The sequence below is a fragment of the Mus musculus genome, chromosome 4 (genome assembly GCF_000001635.26).
Source record: "Mus musculus strain C57BL/6J chromosome 4, GRCm38.p6 C57BL/6J".
Classification (NCBI taxonomy): domain Eukaryota; kingdom Metazoa; phylum Chordata; class Mammalia; order Rodentia; family Muridae; genus Mus; species Mus musculus.
Window position 1 is genome coordinate 148,434,219 of NC_000070.6, and position 17,962 is coordinate 148,452,180.

Sequence of the window (17,962 nt, forward strand, 5' to 3'; positions counted from 1 at the left end):
CCCTGGTCAAACTGTTCCCAAATTCATCACTGGTAATGAGGTGACCTCTACCATATGGCACTTCTCCCTAAGTCCTGGTTAGTGCAATAACATGTTGCTTTGGAGACGAGGTCTCACTGTGTATCTCTAGCTGGCCTCACACTCCTGAGATCCACCAACCTGACTCCCAGTGCTGGAAATGAAAATCGTACACTACCATGCCTGGTACTCCCACAAGTCTCTGCACATTTCCAGTAAGAAAAGCAAGTGGAAAGCAAAGAAACAAAGCCACTGACATACGTTTTCTCTTATTTTAATTAGCAAATCTACAGGAAACCTTCATTGAATCAGGAGACATAATACAAATTATGGTGGTCTGTATACAAAATGTGGCACCAAATATGGCCTCTGGGGATGGTATATAAAAATAGGCATTTAAAATCTGCACCAGAGCTCAGTGTAGCAGCTGACACAGTTCTGATGAGGGTAGCCACGTGTCAGGCCCGCCTTATGAACAGTGAGAGTCATTGGTCCTCCAGGCTCTGGGTGACAACTATCAGCCCCAAGCTAGGGTCACAGGCAGGACACTCAAAAGCACCAGACGTACAAACCCAGCACGCTGGGGAGAACAGGAAAGAACATCCTGTTCCTAGGATTCTGGACCCTGATTCAAGCTCTGGGACTCTGGTAGACAAACCACCCTGACTACAGAGGAACTCTGGGCAATATTTAAATATGTTTTCCTAAGGAAGTGACCCAGTGCTAACTCAAGGTGGTTTTCTGCAGGCTAAGAGCCTGCAGCCCCCTTCAGGGCAGCTGATCAGAGTAAAGCACACTGGAGATGGTATGATCATCTCCATGCAAGATGTTATACTCAGAGAGGGTACAGAAGACAGCGAGACACCTCTGGTCCTTTGGGTGTGACCTCACTGAAGCCACATTCTGAACAAGGCATCAGAGCACAGAGAGATGAAGGACCCGTGCTCATAGTTCTTTCTCTGGCAGGGCCTCACATTCCAGCTGAGTGTGGCCAGGACTGCTGTCCACTGACTCATACATTCAGAAGGTCCCTGATTTGCCCATCTTGTGGCTCTGTGGAGAGGGGTAAGTGTCCTTGACTCATGTGTTGCTGTTGCCCACAGTCTGGCACTGGAAACAGACGGAGGGACAGAGATCCTGGGTAGGCAAGAGGAATACCAGGGGAGGCAGCTGGGAGGGGACAAAGCCCTTTGGGCTTTAAACGCCCATCCCACTGCCACTTCAGGTCCCAGAATCACTGCCTTCCTAGTGGAGTCTACAGAGGGAAGCAGCTCCCTCAGCCACCATGCCATGTTTTACTGAAAGCAGAGTGCTTTTCTCAGCCGCCCCAGGCTTAACTGTCTTGCTACAGGGTGATCTGACACTTTCCTCCACAGTGGCGAGGATCGAAGGGAGACATAAAGGACAGAAACATCTGAACCACCAACTACACAAAAAGCCAGGAGCACTCCTTGCTAATGAGGGCCCTTCTCTAGCAGGCAGCACATTCAGGGGACAAGCGCTCTGTATAAATGGGGCCTGGCACCAATTAGTACAATTTCCTACGTGCCAAGGTAACGGGTCAGTACCATGCCTAGTTACTATGGCTCTTTTGGGACACAGCTCCTTCACAAACTGTCAGGGCATTCTGTCTAGGACAAGGGGGAGATGGACTTTCCATCCTAAAGTGGCCTGATGACACCCTCTAGTGGAGATTATAAATAACACAGGAACGACACTAGAGTGGCTTCAGGGTTTCCCTGTAACATGGAACACAAATCACGAGCAGGTTATCTTTAGGAAGATAATCCCAACACACAAGTTCAGGAGTTTGCAGCCTATGCTGTGCACCCACCCTGGCCAGTGGCACCCCTTCTCAGTCTCTGGCTTCTGCACTGCCTGAGGAGGGGCTGTGCTGTGGTGGGAGTTGCTGGTCTCCTCAGAGTCTGGGCAGGCTGCCTGCTGGTGCCAGGATGATGCCAAAGACATAGAAAAGCCCCAGCAGGAGGTTGAGCTTGGCTGTCCTCTGGGGCAGCTTGTTGAAGGCCTGGCTGCGGAACTGCCTCTCAAGGGAGAAGGCCATGGGGATGGTGAGCAGGGGCAGTGCCAGGCTGATGCTGCAGTGCGTGGCCAGGATGGTAAAGATTAGGTAGGGCACAAAGAGCAGTGTGTTATAGAGGACATAGGAGAAGGTGGGCCCAATGAGGATGGCCAGCGTGACGATGCCAGCCTCTCGGTCAGATTCCATGTCCCTGGTGTTGTTGGAATGGAGAATGGCCTCCGTGCTGAGGGCCAGAGGGATGGCGTAGATTAGAGGGAAGATGGCCAGGGATCCCACCTGGACAGCGTAGGCAAACATCACAGCCAGCGGGCCGAAAGTGATGAGGATGACGAGGTCTCCCAGGGCCACATACTTGAATCCAATTCCTGCGGCCAGAAAAGCCAGAGAGGCGGTGTAAATCAAGGGCTGGTCCAAGAGAATACCATGTCTGAAGAGAGGCTACGAGGGTGAGCCGTCACTGGAGCACCCCCAAACGACCCAATGCAGACTCAGATTTCTGAGTCCAACTGCCAGGTACCCGCCAAGTTTGCCTTTTAGGATTTGTCCCAAAAAAAAGTTTCAGCCACACAGTGCCCAGAGCTCCGGGTACACAGAGATGAGAGGAGCCAAGAACATGCAAAAGGTTCTATGGTCCAGAGCATTGATTTCTTCTGCCCTTCTCCAGCCCTGCAAGGCAAAATGTACAGCTTGCCTCCTCTCCTGCCCGCCCCCCCTTCCCCACCGCCCCTGGGTCTTTTTTCTGTGTCTTTTTTCTGGTTTGAAAGACCCCAGTGAAACACCATGGCATTTCACAGCCTATAACTTCCATGGAAAGAAGCTGTCACCCACGTAAAGAGGAAAACAGTGGAAGTTACCATGCAGTGTACCCTCCGAGGGTCTCATCAGTCAAAACCAAATCACCCCTAGCGACCCTCTGCGCCAAAGCCTACCTAGTCCCTTCCTTTAGCACCCTCCCTCCAGCCCCAGTACTGTACCACATCTCACTGCCTTCCATCCAGGTCCAAATCAGGCTCATCTTACTCTGGAATACTGCCACACCCTCCTGGTGGCTTTTGATCTTGTAAGAACCTCTCACCCTATCCCAGCATCTTTAAAACTCCGGGTTTACCTTTTCTCCCAACACACACTCAAACTGTCAACAACCCTATGTCTTTGGATTCAAAGTCCCAGCATCTGGCTTGTCATAGCTGGCTCCCCAGTACTTGGCCCTGGGGCTGACCTGAACACAGAGCCACAGTAACAAACACTTCTAACTCAAGAGTACTTCCCACTCAGACTGGAACAGGTAAAGCCATGTGCAGTGGTGGGAGCTGGCCAAAGACATGATCTTTCAAACTTTGGTTGCTACAGAAACCTGTGAAGTCTTTGAATCTAAGGATGCTATAATGCTTAGCTTCAGGATATCTGATCACATTTTAACCAGTCTAAAATGACAGGTGACAATGGTCTTCAGGAGATCTAAAAAACACAAGAACCAAGGACTAAAGTATGGCCAACCTCACCTCTCACCTTGGTGAGACACCTTGGTGTCTGCTGGCACCAAATAAGAGCCCCTGGTTTTTTATTTGAATGCAGCATCCCTACAAGGCAGGACTGACATGCCTCCTCAGCTCCCCAGCACCAGGAAGCGCCCTGAACTAGGGAGCACATGGTCCCTGCATCCTCCCAGGCCAGGCTAGCACGATGCTCCTCTATTCTCACACTCATCGACCTATACACCATGACAGGGCTCTGCTTAGGGAAGAATTAACCTCTAGCTGGATGCTCCAGAGATCCAGCTCTCAGCTCAGCAGCCAATAAGTGACATGAGCCTCAGCCATGAGCATGCTTTCTGACTTTCATTTTCTTCTCTTTACTGAACACTGGCCAAAGCCCACTGCAGGCTCTCTCAGTCCTTGCCTAGAGCCCCTCACTTTTTACCACAAGGCTGTTGTCCTACCTGTATTTCAAAAGGCATGACCTCCCCCCTTCTGTTCTTCATCTCCCTCCTCCCAGCAGCTAGGTTTACAGCTTGCTTCTCCTGTTGTCTTTATCTCTGACTCTAATGTAAGTGTTACTTGAGCTTCAAAACACAGCACAATACAACACAACCCTGTGTCTTGACCTTAAGGAGGTCCTCCACTAAAACCAAGCACAAACCCACTCAAGGAATGAGAAAGGTCTGATAACCTTGACTTTATCTGATGCAATACAATGACTGAGCCTTTGGAAAGAGCACTTTCTCAGTGTGGGAGACATGGCCTAAGACTGTAGGTGCCTCCTGACTCAGAGATGTGACCTGCGTGGGAGTCTCTTTTTAAGCATTCTCACCCTTTGCAACACCATGTTCTGAAAGAGATAGCACAGTGAAAACCGGGTCCATTTTCCACAGAGCAGCCAGAATGAATCTGTTAAGACCTACATCAAAAAGTTGGCAAGGGCCAAGTGGTAGTGCATGCCTGTAATACTAGCATTTGAAAGACAGAGGCAGGAGGATCACGAGTTTCTGGCCACACACAAAGAGGCTAACTCATGGAGGAAGCTGGCGAATGTGCAGAGCCACCACCAATCTCCCGTGGCTGTGGTAGAAGCGGTGTAGGTACTTCTGAAGGGGCTGGCAGCTCTTTGTAGAATTAAACGTCACCCAGCGGAGGCCACAACAGTTCCATTTCCAGGCATTTACTCAGGAGAAATGAAATCAAATACTCATAAAAAGACTTGAACATGAATGTTCAGTCACAATAGAAAAAACAGATACAACCCAAAGGTCCCTGAACAGGTGAGCAGAACAAAAGTGTGGCATGCCCCTCAACAGACGCTGTTCAACAATAAAAATCAGCTCCTGACATGCACGACAACACGGTGAGCTTCAAAAACATCACACAGGGCAAGAGAAGGCAGACTCAAGAACTCACACTGAGGCTAGAAGTGGTGGTGCACACCTTTAACCCAGCACTTGGAAGGCAGAGACAGGCAGATTTCTGAGTTCGAGGCCAGCCTGGTCTACAAAGTGAGTTCTGGGACAGCCAGGGCTACATAGAGAAACCTTGTCTCGGGAAAAAAAAAAAAAAAAAAAAAGGAAGAGACCAGCCAGCATAGTGGTGCAATCTCTTAGTCCAGCAATTGAAGGCAGAGGCAATCAGATCTCTGTGAGTTCAAGACCATCCTGGTTTGAAAAGCAAGTTCCAGGATAGCCATGGCTCCACAGAGCAGCTCTGTCTCAAAAACAAAACAAATAAACAAACAACAACCCCTAAACGTTAGTAAGCATACTCATGACTTTGTGCTTGAAGAGCTGGAAGGAAGGAACTATGAGTGGGCTAGGGATGCTGCTCAACAGTGGAGAGCCTGCCTGCCTAGGCATGTGACGGGAACTGTATACACACACACTCACACACACACTGCCTAGCAAGTGAGGAGACCTGTACACACACACACACACACACACACACACACACACACACACACACACACAAATAAAGAGGAGGAAAATAATGGCACTGAGTAAAATGAGAAAATCCACAGGTAAAAAGGGTATCTTTGGAGAGATGACCAGGAATTTGACTGCAGACATGATCTAGGAGTGCCTAAGAGCTGGATGTGCAGTTCACAGGTAAGGCACACACTCGCCATGCTGTACCATGCTGTACCTGAGGAGAGAGAGAGAGAGAGAGAGAGAGAGAGAGAGAGAGAGAGAGAGAGAGAGAGAGAGAGAGAGAGAGAGAGAGAGAGCGAGCACTGGAAACTGTCCAGTCCCCAGCATCTATCCTGCTGAAGAAATAGAGTTTATAAGCCTAGAGCTTGGGAATTACCCACTTAACAAGTGATACTGGCTATAATCACCAAAGGAGCCATGGGAGAGAAAGGAGACCAAAGGCTGAGCTCTGGAGGCTAAGGAGCAGGGAGAAGCTGAGAGATGGAAAGGGATGAGCAGACTGCTCTGGTTGTAAGCTCTGCTGTCCTCCCTCTGAGCCGCATTCTCCCTGTGGACCCCAGACCTTTGCACGTGCTGGTCCTTAAATCAGGCTAATTCTGAACAATGGTGAGTTCTGTTTCCTTCAAGTCTTGGTTAAAATGTAAACTCAACAAGGAGAAAGGTCATAGGTCACACAAGGATTCCTTCAGAAGGCTCAAGCGTTGGAGAGTTCGATCCTGGGCTGGTGGAATGTCGTATTTTTAACATTTATGTGCATGCATCTGTGTGAGTGGATGGACACACACACAGGCACCTGTGGAGATCACAAGAGGATGAGGGAGGCCCATGGAGCTGGAGATTTACAGAGGCTGTAAGTGGCCTGATGTGGTGGTGCTGGGAATCAAACCTGAGTCCTCTAGAAGAGCAACGAGTACTCTAACTGCCAAGCCATCTCTCCACCATCTCTCCAGACCAGTGGTAGAATTTTTAAATTTTATTTATTAAAAAAAAAAAAAAAGACTGGAGGGGAGGGTGGTTCAAGGCAGGGTTTCTTTTTGTAGTCTTGGCTATCCTAGAACTAGCTCTGTAGACAAGCTGGCCTTGAACTTACAGAGATCCACCTGCCACTGGAGTGTTAGGATTGAAGGCATGTGCCACCACACCCAGATAGTGGTAGAATTATTTCTTTCTTTTCTTCTTTCTTCTTTCCTCCTCCTCCTCCTCTTTCCTCTTCCTCCTCCTCTTCTTCTTCCTCTGCTTTCTCCTGCTCCTCCTCCTCCTGCTCCTGCTCCTTCTTCTTTTTGTTCGTTTTTTGAGGCAGGGTTTCTCTGTATAGACCTGGCTGACCTGGAACTCACTTTGTAGACCAGGCTGGCCTCGAACTCAGAAATCTGCCTGCCCCTGCCTCCTGAGTACTAGGATTAAAGGCATGCGCCACAGTGGTAGAATGCTTAAGAGTGGAGCCATAGTAGGGGGTCTTCCAGTCACGTGGGGGTGTGTACTTGAAGAAGCACGGGACTTGGATCAAGCCTATTCCTCTTCCTCTATTGGCTCCCAGACCCAGACTTCCTCAGGTATGGGTCCTGGCCATGTGTACCATGCCACAGGCCAATTAACGTAAACCGGAAGCCTCTATGCTAAGCAAGCTTTCCCTTGCCGATTAACTCAGGTCTGACACAGCTATGGAAAGTGGACAAACCCAGGGGCTCTTCTTTCCCCAGAGCCTTGTACTTCCTCGAACAGCCACCTACAGGGCTCCCTTAACTTTCTTTCTTTTGAGGCAGAACCTCACTCTGTAGCTAAGGTTATTCCCAAGTGCGTGTGTGTATGTGTGTGTGTGTGTGTGTGTGTGTGTGTGTGTGTGTGTGTGAGACTTATGTGAAACTTCCTGCTTCCCTCTACCATGCAGGTATTACAGGTGTGGACCACCATATCCACCCAGCCTCTGCTGGAACTCACTGTGTAGACAAGGCTAGCCTCAAACTCAAGATCCGCCTGTCTCTGTCTCCCAAGAGCTAGGGTTAAAGGTGTGCACTACCACCGCCCAGCGGCCTCAGACCTTTTTAATTGCCCTAACCTTACACCTCGCTGTTGGACAACTACAGTCTCTTGATTTTCTTCCCACTCCTTCAGTCTCCTTTATGTGGTCTCATCTTCCCTCCTCTTAGGCTGGAGGGCTACAGAGCCCATAACTGGTCCTGTGCTTCTACCAATACTCTCTCTAACCATCTCACCAGCCCTACTTTATCTATAGGCCAATGACTTCCAAATATCTGTCTCTATAGCCAGGCCTCCTCCATAACCTGAGCTGCTTTATCTAACTACCCACCTCACATCTCCACTTGGAGCTCTAGCACACATTAAGATGTCCAGAGTCCACCTCCTGACTTCCCTCCAAAGCCCCTGCCCTTTTCCCGTGTGGCATGATGTCAACTGTGCCTTCCAGTGGCTTCGGCCAGACTTTGAGTCAAGCTTAATTCTGTGGTATCTCTACCTAAGATCCAGTCCACTGGCAAACACTGTCTACCTCCAAAGTCCATTCAGAACGTAATTCACCTCTCTGGCCACTACCGTGAAGCAAGCCACCAAACCTCTTGCCTGAACTGCTCATGGGCCTCTGACTTGGGTCTCTGCTTTTCCACCCTTGTCCACCGTGCTTATTATCTATTCCCAGTGCATCTATTCCCAGATCATGACTTCATACTGCTGTTCAAAACCTTGCAATGACTCCTGCACTTCAGAGTAAAGAAGCTCATGAGCCCAAAGGGCCTATAGAGTCCGCAAGCCTTCCCACTGATGCCCGGACACTACTTCCTCTCTTCCTTTACCCCCTGGATGACTCCCCCCCCCCCCCCCCCGTGCACACAATGAATTTCTTTCTATCACACAGGCACTTTGGCCCTTGCTGTTCCTGTCCCCTGGAGTTCTATTCCCAGACATCCACATGACCAGTTCCATCTCTCACTGCCTTCAGTCTAACTCAGGTATAACCTCTTCAGTGAGCCGAATGCCAGCCAAACGACTTAAAGCAGTCATCAGGGCCCCTTCTCTGTCCCGCGCCACGGCACTTACCACCTCTTACACTCACTGTGACCTGCATCGCACTTCAGTTAATGAAGAACCAGACTCACAATGGTTCCAAAAGATAATGGCTTACATTCTTATTACACATTGACTTTTTGTTTTGTTGTGTTTTGTTTTTTTTGAGTGCAAGCATGTGTGTAAAAGACTTTTGAGGACAACTTTTGGAAGTTGGTTCTCTCCTTCTACCTTATGAATCCTGGAGATTAAGCTCAGGTCATCAGGCTCTGTGGTATCGGCCATTATCTGTTGAGCTATTTTGCTAGCCCATTCTATGCTTTTTGTTTGTTTGTTTGGTTTGGTTTGGTTTTTCGAGACAGGGTTTCTCTGTATAGCCCTGGCTGTCCTGGAACTCACTCTGTAGACCAGGCTGGCCTCGAACTCAGAAATCTGCCTGTCTCTGCCTCCCAAGTGCTGGGATTAAAGGCGTGCGCCACTACTGCCCAGCTTAAAATTTTATTGATATGTGTGTGCACATGTGTGCTGATGCCAACTGGGGCTCCAAGGGGGTGTTGGATCTCATGAAGCTGAAGTTAAATATGTTTGTCAGGCACCCAACATGGGTGCTGGGAACAGAACATGGGTCCTCTATAAAAGCAGTTTTATATATAGTGCAGTTGAGTTTCCCACCTTTGGGGAAATCACAGGGGTCAGCATATTGGAGTACAATAGAGAAGTCTTGGCCAGGAAAACCACCTTTGAGATCATGGCATCTCCCTTGCCAGGTAAGTATGAACATTTATTTATTTCTGTATTTTATGTACATGAATGCTCTGTTTGCACTGTAAGCCTGCATGCCAGAAGAGGGAATCAGATCCCATTACAGATGGCTGTGAGCCACCATGTGGTTGCTGGGAATTGAACTCAGGACCTGTGGAAGAGCAGCCTGTGCTCTTAACCACTAAGCCAACTGTAGGGGGGTCTCCAGCCCACAGTAAGAGATCTTAAAGGCTAAGCCATGTCTCCATCGGGGGAGCAGTGTTCATAATCCACTGCCAAACCAGTATTTTCACAACTTAAGGTTTCAAAGTATCCACGATACACACATTTTGGATTTCCAGTCAAGTGGCCTACTTTAGTAAGGCGTCTTTGACACGTCTACCATTCCTATGGAAGGTAGCAGTTTCCAGTTTAGGCAACTGGGACCTTAGAGCAGGAAACAGGCCAATTCTTACCTCCTGTGTAGAGAAAGGAGCCAGACAGGCCTCCGAAGTAGATGAGAGCCAAGTGTTCCAATTTCAGAGCGGACAGGTAGTAGAGGCAAGCAGCACAGACGCAGCCCAAGGTGTAGAGGAAGACTCCAAATCGAACAACATCCTGGGGCTCCAGAATTCTGTCCACCAAAGTTCTGTCATCACTCTTTTTGTGGTCAATGCCCTTGGAAAAGTCATAGTATGTGTTGACCAAATTGCCGGCCCCGTGTACAGCCAGGACAGCCACTGCACAACCCAACAACAGCCTGGGATCCAGGACACCCTGAGACCTGTAGGCCAAGGCACTGCCCAGGGCCACAGGGGTGAGTGAGGCACTGAAGCTCCAGGGCCTCAGGGCCAACACGTAGGAGGCGCACTTGTGCCTCCAGGATCGTTCGGGAAGCCTGTCCTGCTCGGGCCATTCGTTCTTCTGCGGGTCCCCGACCTTGGCTGTCTCTCCTGCCAGGATATTAATCTTCTCCCCCGGGGCCTGTACCGCAGCCATGGAAGCTACACGTGGCTAAAGTCAATTCTAAAAGTGAGCCACTCAAGGGGACCGCCCCAGGACGGAGACAGGCGGGACAGCCTGGCCTGACCTTTCTCTGGTTCCGCCCCCGGTCAGGGTTTGGGAGGCGGGGAAAACTGAAGACAGCAACCAGGCCATGCACCGCCACGGGGCCAGCGGCGCTGCCCGCCCACCTGTCACCTGAGCGAAGCCTGTCTGGGGTCGCTTCCCCCGTGCCACAACTCAATAACCCGCCTCAGCCCGCAACCCCTATCGGGCGGACGGCGCCGCCATCTTGTGCGTCGGCCTCAGGAGGCCGGCCCGGAAACTCGGACCTGGGGCGGGCAGGGCCCGGTGAAGGCCGGCGAGGGGCGTGGTCGGAGAGGGGTGTGGTCAAAGGCCAGAGCCCAGGTTCAACAAATTAGCTAAAAGCAAGTCACTGGAAAGAAGCAGCTGTTTAGCCCTCCTGGGATTTCAGGGCGTGTCGCTTTGCGTTATACTGGGCAGGTTCACTTACTGAAATAAGAAATAAGACTCATTTGTGGTTACCCCAATACATCCTACGTTGAAAGTATTGTGCGCATTGCTGGGCTGGTGGTGCATCCTTATGGCCCTAGAACTTGGGAGACGACGACAGGAAGAGAATTCAAGGACATCCCTTATTATATAGTGAGTTTGAAGCCAACTCAAGCTTCGTGAGATTATCTTTTTGTTTGGTTTTCGGTTTTCAAGACAAAGTTTCTCAGTGTATGTAGCCCTGGCTGTCCTGGAACTCACGCTGTAGACCAGGCTGGCCACGAACTCAGATTTACCTGCCTCTGCCTCCCAGGAGCTGAGTAAGATTAAAGGTGTGTGCCACCACCACCCTGCAAAAAGGAGATGGAGAAGAGGGAAGGGAAGGAGAAAGGAAAGGAAATGGAAGGGAAGAGAGGAGAGACCGAAAGAAGAAAAGAGAAGTGTTCATAAGCCAAGAGCTTGGAAAAGAAAATGCGGTACTATGTGATGGAACATGTATGTATAGCTGGAAGAAAAAGAAGTAGGAAGCTTTCTGTGTACTAAGATGTAAAGACCTACATGGTTTTTTGCTTTGTTTCTGGAGACAGGGCCAGGACTGATGGCTCAGCGGTTAAGAGCATTAGCTGCCCTTCCAAAGAACAGGGTTTGATTCCTAGCACCCCCAAGAGCTCACAACTGCTTGTATCTCCAGTTCCAGGGGATCTGACCCCCTATTCTGGCCTTTAAAGGCACCAGGCATGCATACATGCAAGAAGATCACACTAGATATACATATATACAGGCAAAACACCTATTCATAAAAAATCCAATAATAAAATGGCAGGGGCCTATATAGCTCAGGCTGGCTAGAAATTGGCAATGTAGCCCATAATGACCTTGAAATTTTGATCCAACCTTGAATCTCCTCCAACTCCCTGAGTGCTGGAATTACAAGCATTCACCCACACTTGGTTTTATGGGGTGCTGGGGATTCCACATGCTAGGCAGATAATCTACTATCTGAGCTACATCCCAACCCTACACCCTGCAGGCTTTTGTGAACATCCTAACGTGGGAACTGCCCCTGAGTCCTGTGAAAGAACAGCTGGTACTCAACGAGAGTTGAAATGTTGGAGGGAGGGGATGCTGCGATGGGGATGTAAAGTGAATTTTAAAAAATAAATGATCAGGAAAAATTAAAAACCACAAAAAACCCACACAGATGTTAGGCCAGGCAAGGTGGCACATGCCTTTTAGTCTAACACTCCAGAGGCAAGAGGATCGGTCAGTTCAAGGCCAGTCTGGTTTACATAGTGAGTTCCAGGACAGTTGAGGGACTGTCCAGTTTACATAGTGAGGCCCTATCTCAAAACACCGGAAACAAAACAAACAGTGAAAAAACAAGTTGAGGCTGGGCAAGGAGGTGAACACTTGGTAATCCCAGCAGTGGAAGAAGGGGCATGGTGGGGGGTGGGAGTCAGAGACAGGTCACAAATAGGAGGCCCTAAGAAATTCCTTTTATGTCTTTTGTCTGGCATTTAGACAAAACCCAGCATTCCTCCAGGAGCTTGAAGACATAGTTCCTAATTGCTAAAAGGGGTCATTCTTATAAATCTGAGGGCTTCCATTAACATATGACTAAGGTGAGAAGTTAGCCTCTAGACTCCCTCAGACCCTACTCAAGAGTCTCCATGGCAGCTCAAGGGCTCCTTTTCCCCCAGGTACACAGTCCCATGTAACCCTGGAGGTCCATTCTTCCCCATCACAGATAGCATCCATCCAGATCATAGAGACCATCCATCGACCCAGCCCGACCCAGCCCGCCCCACCCCCATAGCTTCTCTCTGCTTTCCCGAGACAGCCTTGGCAGTTGGAAATAAACTTTTTCTTTTTTCACCTATGGAGCAGCTATTTTGGTTTCTTTGCTGCACCCGTTTCATTCCCTTGAAAGCCAGTCTCACCTGGAACTCTACATAGCAAGTTTTAGGCCATCCAGGGATGTACAGCAAGGCACTGTCTTAAAAATAAAAAATAAAAGTTAGACATAGTGAAGAACAGCCAACTTAGAGGAACACCTTATTTCCTTAATTACCTTAACCAAAAGTGACAAGACAAAGGATTTAGGTCACCTGCCAGTTTGGTTCCTGGGCCACGCATTAACACTTGCCTGGCATGTAGATTTTCTGAAAGCTTTATTTCTTCAACAGTTCTTTTCAATATACAAATAATTGGTGGCACAGTCTAAAGAAAGTGTGTCTTCCCCAAATCTCATTACATTTTAGTTGGCATTTCCCCAAATTAGTATCTAGGAAGTGTTATCAATGCTTTATAAAGGGTTGTATTGTAGTATAACTTGTACTTTGGTGTGTTTTTAATTTGTTTTTTAACTTAAAAACATTTAACGCTTTCAACTAATTGGAAATCTTTACCTTACTAGCAAATATTTATCTGCATTATCATTACTAATAGCTTCACATGTTTCTTTTAATATTAATGTGTTTAATAGTTCACTCAAATTCCTAATTCAAGCTATTTAGGAATTTTCAGTGTGTATTACAACACTGATAAAAAAATAAAGATTTAAACAAAAGATCTGCATAAATTTCATATGAAAAATTTTAATGATACATTTTTATATATTGGAGCAGGTTCTCTGGAAGGGCCTTAAACACTGAGAAATCTCCCTAGTTCAACCTTGAATTTCTGACCCTCTAAACCTCCACCACCAGAGTTCTGGGAAGACAGGCATGCACTTTACACAGTGCTGGGAATTGAACCCACGACTTTCATGCCTATCGGGCAAACACTCTTTATTTTTGGTTTTTCGAGACAGGGTTTCTCTGTGTAGTCCTGGCTGTCCTGGAACTCACTCTGTAGACTAGGCTGGCCTCGAACTCAGAAATCCACCTGCCTCTACCTCCCAAGTGCTGGGATTAAAGGCGTGCACCACCACGCCGGGGTGGGCAAACACTCTTATCGACTGGTTTACATCCCTAGCTCCGGCTATTGCCCGTTTGAAAAATAAAAAAAAATTTTTAAGGATTTTTCTTTAAAATCTTGTATTTAAAGTAGTTCGGTGATCATCTTATCCTGAGAATGAGCTCACAAGTAAGGCAATTTGGGGACAGTGAGAATAAAAAAAAACAAAAACAAAAACAAAAAAACCCTTGCAAATGCATATTCAGTTTTACAAACGAGAAAGCAAGAGTTCCTCAGTGAACCGATTTCCAAGATATGTCTTCTGCAGTGATTCGAGAGCGTCGGACACTCGGCCCCTTCTCAGCATCCCGAGCACGATCCCTAACCTCTGCCCCAGTTCTTTCAACAGGTCCTTAGGGTACCAAACCGTGGCTCCACACGGTCACAGCGTGTGTGGAGGGGACTTGTAGTAGCGACGTACCGGAAGTGTTCGTGGAAGTGACCGAAGTCAACTCACGACTGATTGGCTCTTCGGAATAGTCCTTCGCCTCCTTTTGCTTGCCACTGGTTGCTCGTTTTGTCTATTTGAACAATCCCCGCCCTCGAGAAGCCGGTCCCGAAGCTCCAATTCTTCATGATTATTGGTGGATGTTCCTCCCCATCTTCGAGCTCGGCCCGCTGATTGGTTGTAGCGCTTACGAGCCCGCCCTCCCCACCTCCCTGGCCTAGAAGACAGCGGGGAAGGCGGGTGTTGAGGCTGGGGGCCTGAAGCGGCGGTACCGGCTCCGGCGGCGGCAGCTGAGGCGGTGGCCGAAGCCGCGCGGTGAGTCTGGGGCCTGGAGTCGGGCGCTTGCGGCTGGCGGGACGGCCAGACTCCCAGCCAGTGTGGGCCGTGCTGGGGGAGGCCCGGGAAGCCGCCTGTCTGAACCGTACAGCGCCCCAGCACCAGCTCCGCGCCCTCGGGGAGACCCCCGCAGGCTGGCGGATCTGCTCCGGGCCTTCCGTGGAGCATTTAGGTCTCCTTCTCGGGCTCAGGACCTGGAACTCCAGACCCACCTACTGACGGTGGAGCCTGTCCCCAGGAGCTCCAGTTTCGGGATCTGCCCCCTACACTTCACCATGGAGACCTGCCAGGAACCCAGACCTCCGCGCCCACGCAGGGTCAGCCTCAGGGTCACGCCCTCCCTTCACGTTTCAACCTTTCAACTCGAATTCCCCTAAGGCATTCTCACAACCTTTGGGATTTGTGACTCAAATAGTTACTTTGAATCCAGCCTGGGGCAGCTGGCTTGTGGGTAAACCTTCAAGTGACTGTCTAATTACTGACGTGATGAGAATAGAAAGTCCAAGTCGGTCTCCTTCCCGCTGCCTCGTGTGCTTACACGCTCAGTAGTGGTTTCTTCCGCTCTAAAACGGCCCAGTTCCTTTTATAGTATTTTATTCCCCCTGTAGTGTAGCGTTTGAAAGCCTTTCAAGACTATTTTACTCCTTATGTTTTGTGTTTATCCCTAACCCCGGCATGACCTTGAATTTCTTGCCTCTCCCTCAGTGCTGGGCTTAAAGATGTGTGGCATCGTGCCTTGGTTATGAGGTGGTGGGGATTGAACAAGGGGTTCTGTGCATGTTAGGCTGTGTCTCACAGATTCTTTCAAAGCCAGAGTGCTTCGGGAATTGTTTTTGTTTTTTAGTATACTCTGGCAGGATAGGTGTATATGTTAGTTACTGCCATGGCATAGTGGGCTAGCCCCTTTTTAATGGCCACTTTATTGGGGTCCCCTGGATGGTAAACTTATTGAGGGAACAAACATCACATAGTTGAAAAATGAGTGATAGTGTTGAGCTCACCATTTGAGTGTGTTGCTATTTCCTATGGTGTGTGTGTGTGTATGTATGTATTTGTTTCTAGAACTGCCTTCCCAACCCAGTGAATGCCTGTTCGTCCTATGAAATGGTGCAGTACTTGTATATAACCTTTTGTATGCTTTAAATCACACCTCCCTTGCTTTTACCTTCAAACACTATGAATGGTTGTTATACTGTACCATACACTATGAATGGTTGTTATACTGTACCATACACTATGAATGGTTGTTATACTGTACCATACACTATGAATGGTTGTTATACTCTACCATGTAGCAAATAATGACAAGAGCACTATTTATTGATGGGGGGTGGGAGGTGCCGTGCATGCAGTGGTGTGCACGTTGATGTCAGGACAAATTATAGGAGTTCTCTCCTTTACCTTGTTGGTCCCAGAGATCGAACTCAGTCATCAGATTTAGCAGCAAGCTCCCTTTCCCACTGAGGCATCCCTCCCACCCACACCCTAGGATATTCTGTCCATCCTTGGTAGACTCTCCAGGTTCAGAATCCATGGATGAGACGAGCTAGCCATGCTAGTACCCTGCACAGCTGCACTATGCCATCCATACAACAGCCTGTAGCCACATGTAGCTGCTGAGGTATGACCGATCCAGATCGGGATAGTTGAATGCGAGATTTTGGAAACTCGGTCTCAAAATGAGTTTTTGAATTATTGGATCGAGTACGCCCTGTGAGTTTCACCTGTTTCATTTAAAATTACATGGAGGGCTGGCAATATCTCAGCACCTAAGAGCACTTGTTGTTCATCCAGTGGACCCCAGTTGTCAGGCCACTCTCAACTGCCTGCAACTCCTGCTCCAGGGACTCCAATGTCCTCTTCTGACCTTTGCAGGCTTCTGCACATATGTGGCATACACTCAGATAGTCATGCATAAATAAAATAAAATAACATAAAATGACTCACGTGACTTGTATTATATTTCTGTTGGGCCAGACTGCTGTAGACTCCATACACTCCTGCAAATGACAGTCTGAGGAAAGGAGAAACCTTAGTTTTAGTTCTCTCTCTTCTGCCCTACTCCTGACTTTAGACCACATCTACAATAGTTATAAAAGCGAAGAAGAGCTGTGTGTTGCACTCCCAGAAACACTTTTAAATGTGTAAATCCTCACCTTATCCCACGAGTTAGGCTCTTCTACTGAGGTGCCATGGAAATTGAGGAGTCTTAAGTGTCCCCCTTAAGGAAGGTGACTTTGCCTCAGGATTTAAGCCCAGGTAGTCTCTGGAGTCCCAAGCCTGGCATAAATGAGTGGAAATCCGTGTTAGGAAGGCCACAGAGGAATTTACTAACAGAGTTTATAGAGTATTGAAGGATGGGGCTGGGGACGGTGTTCCGTCTCGGTAGAATGCTTGCAGCATGCAGAGCCCAGCTTGGAATCTCAGCACCCTTCGACTCCTAGCTTGGTGGTTCCAGGCCGTCAACTGTGGCGTGAGTTCAGGGTCATGCTATGAATAGAAGACTGGCTGAAAAAAATGAAAGAAAAAGATTTTTAAAGGGGCCAGCAAAATGGCTAAGTAGACAAAGGTGCTTGCTGCCAGGGTTGACAGCCTGAGTTTTATCTCTGGGATCCACATAAAGAGACAACTCCTGCAAGTTGTCCTCTCACCTCACATATGCTGTGGTATGTGTGTGTATGTGTGTGTGTACATAAATAAATGTAAGTTTAAAATGTTTTAATTTGAAAAAAAAATGTGTGAAAATAACTTTTATTCACCTGTATTGATTGTCTGTGAGGCTTACTACCTCCATCTGCTAACCTAGGTCTAGTCCTGGGAGCTTCTACCCTCCATACAATATAGTCCAGGCCTAGAATGTTTTCAGCCTCTTGAGACTTGCTGCCGAATAAGTTCACCCTTTCTAGCTCTTTCTGATCTCTAGTTGGCTGGCTCAAGTCAGCTGTTCTGGCTGAAGCTCACCCCTCAGCTGATTGATTCAGTCTGGTTCCTCTCAGCCTCCCCTGAATTGCTCTGCCTGGCCTCAGACTAACTCTAGCAATCTTTTCTAATCTTCGCCTCCCTCCTATTCTTTTTCTCATGCTGTCTTTTCCTGTGTCTAGCTTGTTTTCTCTTCAGTCTGTCTCTGTGAAACTCCCAGTAAAACTGCCTTCTTCTCCCTCTCAGCTGCTCTACTCTCCCTCTCACTATACTGTCTCCATGAACTCTACTGTACCCCCTCACTGTACTGTCTCCCTCCTGTACACTCTCCTTAAAGTAGCTTCCCTTTCCCCTCTCTTCTCATGAGAGTTGGCCATATCCTATTCTTTCAAATCTTTGTCTGATTTGTTACTTTATCTGCCTCTCAATTAGACATCACTTTCAAACATGGGTGCTTCCTTCTACACACTAACTTAACCTTTATTGTTTAGGGTTAAACGTGTATACTAAGGGCATGTCTGTATTCGAGCCAGAGGGATTAAAGGTGTGTACC

General features: G+C 48.3%; 2 protein-coding genes and 1 pseudogene across 2 annotated transcripts in view; 1 reads left to right on the forward strand and 2 right to left on the reverse strand.

Moving 5' to 3' along the window:
* Positions 1–276: 276 nt before the first annotated feature.
* Ubiad1 (UbiA prenyltransferase domain containing 1) lies at positions 277–10,542 on the reverse strand. Its single transcript, NM_027873.3, has 2 exons — positions 9,710–10,542; positions 277–2,424 (listed from the first exon to the last, which is right to left on the reverse strand). Exons 1-2 carry the CDS (start codon positions 10,230–10,232, stop codon positions 1,937–1,939), a joined length of 1,011 nt encoding a protein of 336 aa, NP_082149.1. The 5' UTR covers positions 10,233–10,542; the 3' UTR covers positions 277–1,936.
* Positions 9,134–9,267, reverse strand: Gm23303 (annotated as a pseudogene).
* A 3,821-nt stretch (positions 10,543–14,363) lies between the features above and the next one.
* Mtor (mechanistic target of rapamycin kinase) overlaps positions 14,364–17,962 on the forward strand; it is a 109,104-nt gene continuing 105,505 nt past the window's right edge. Inside the window, exon 1 of the mRNA NM_020009.2 lies at positions 14,364–14,469. The gene's annotated coding sequence lies outside the window, so the exon portion shown is untranslated. The remainder of the gene's footprint in view (positions 14,470–17,962) is intronic.

What these genes read in the sequence shown, in the direction of transcription:
- Ubiad1 (NM_027873.3), bottom strand. Translation starts at nt 10,232, where the DNA reads ATGGCTGCGGTACAGGCCCCGGGGGAGAAGATTAATATCCTGGCAGGA. An exon ending in CTCCTTTCTCTACACAGGAG is followed by an intron (nt 2,425 to 9,709) that starts GTAAGAATTGGC and finishes TTCTGGCCGCAG; the next exon opens with GAATTGGATTCAAGTATGTG.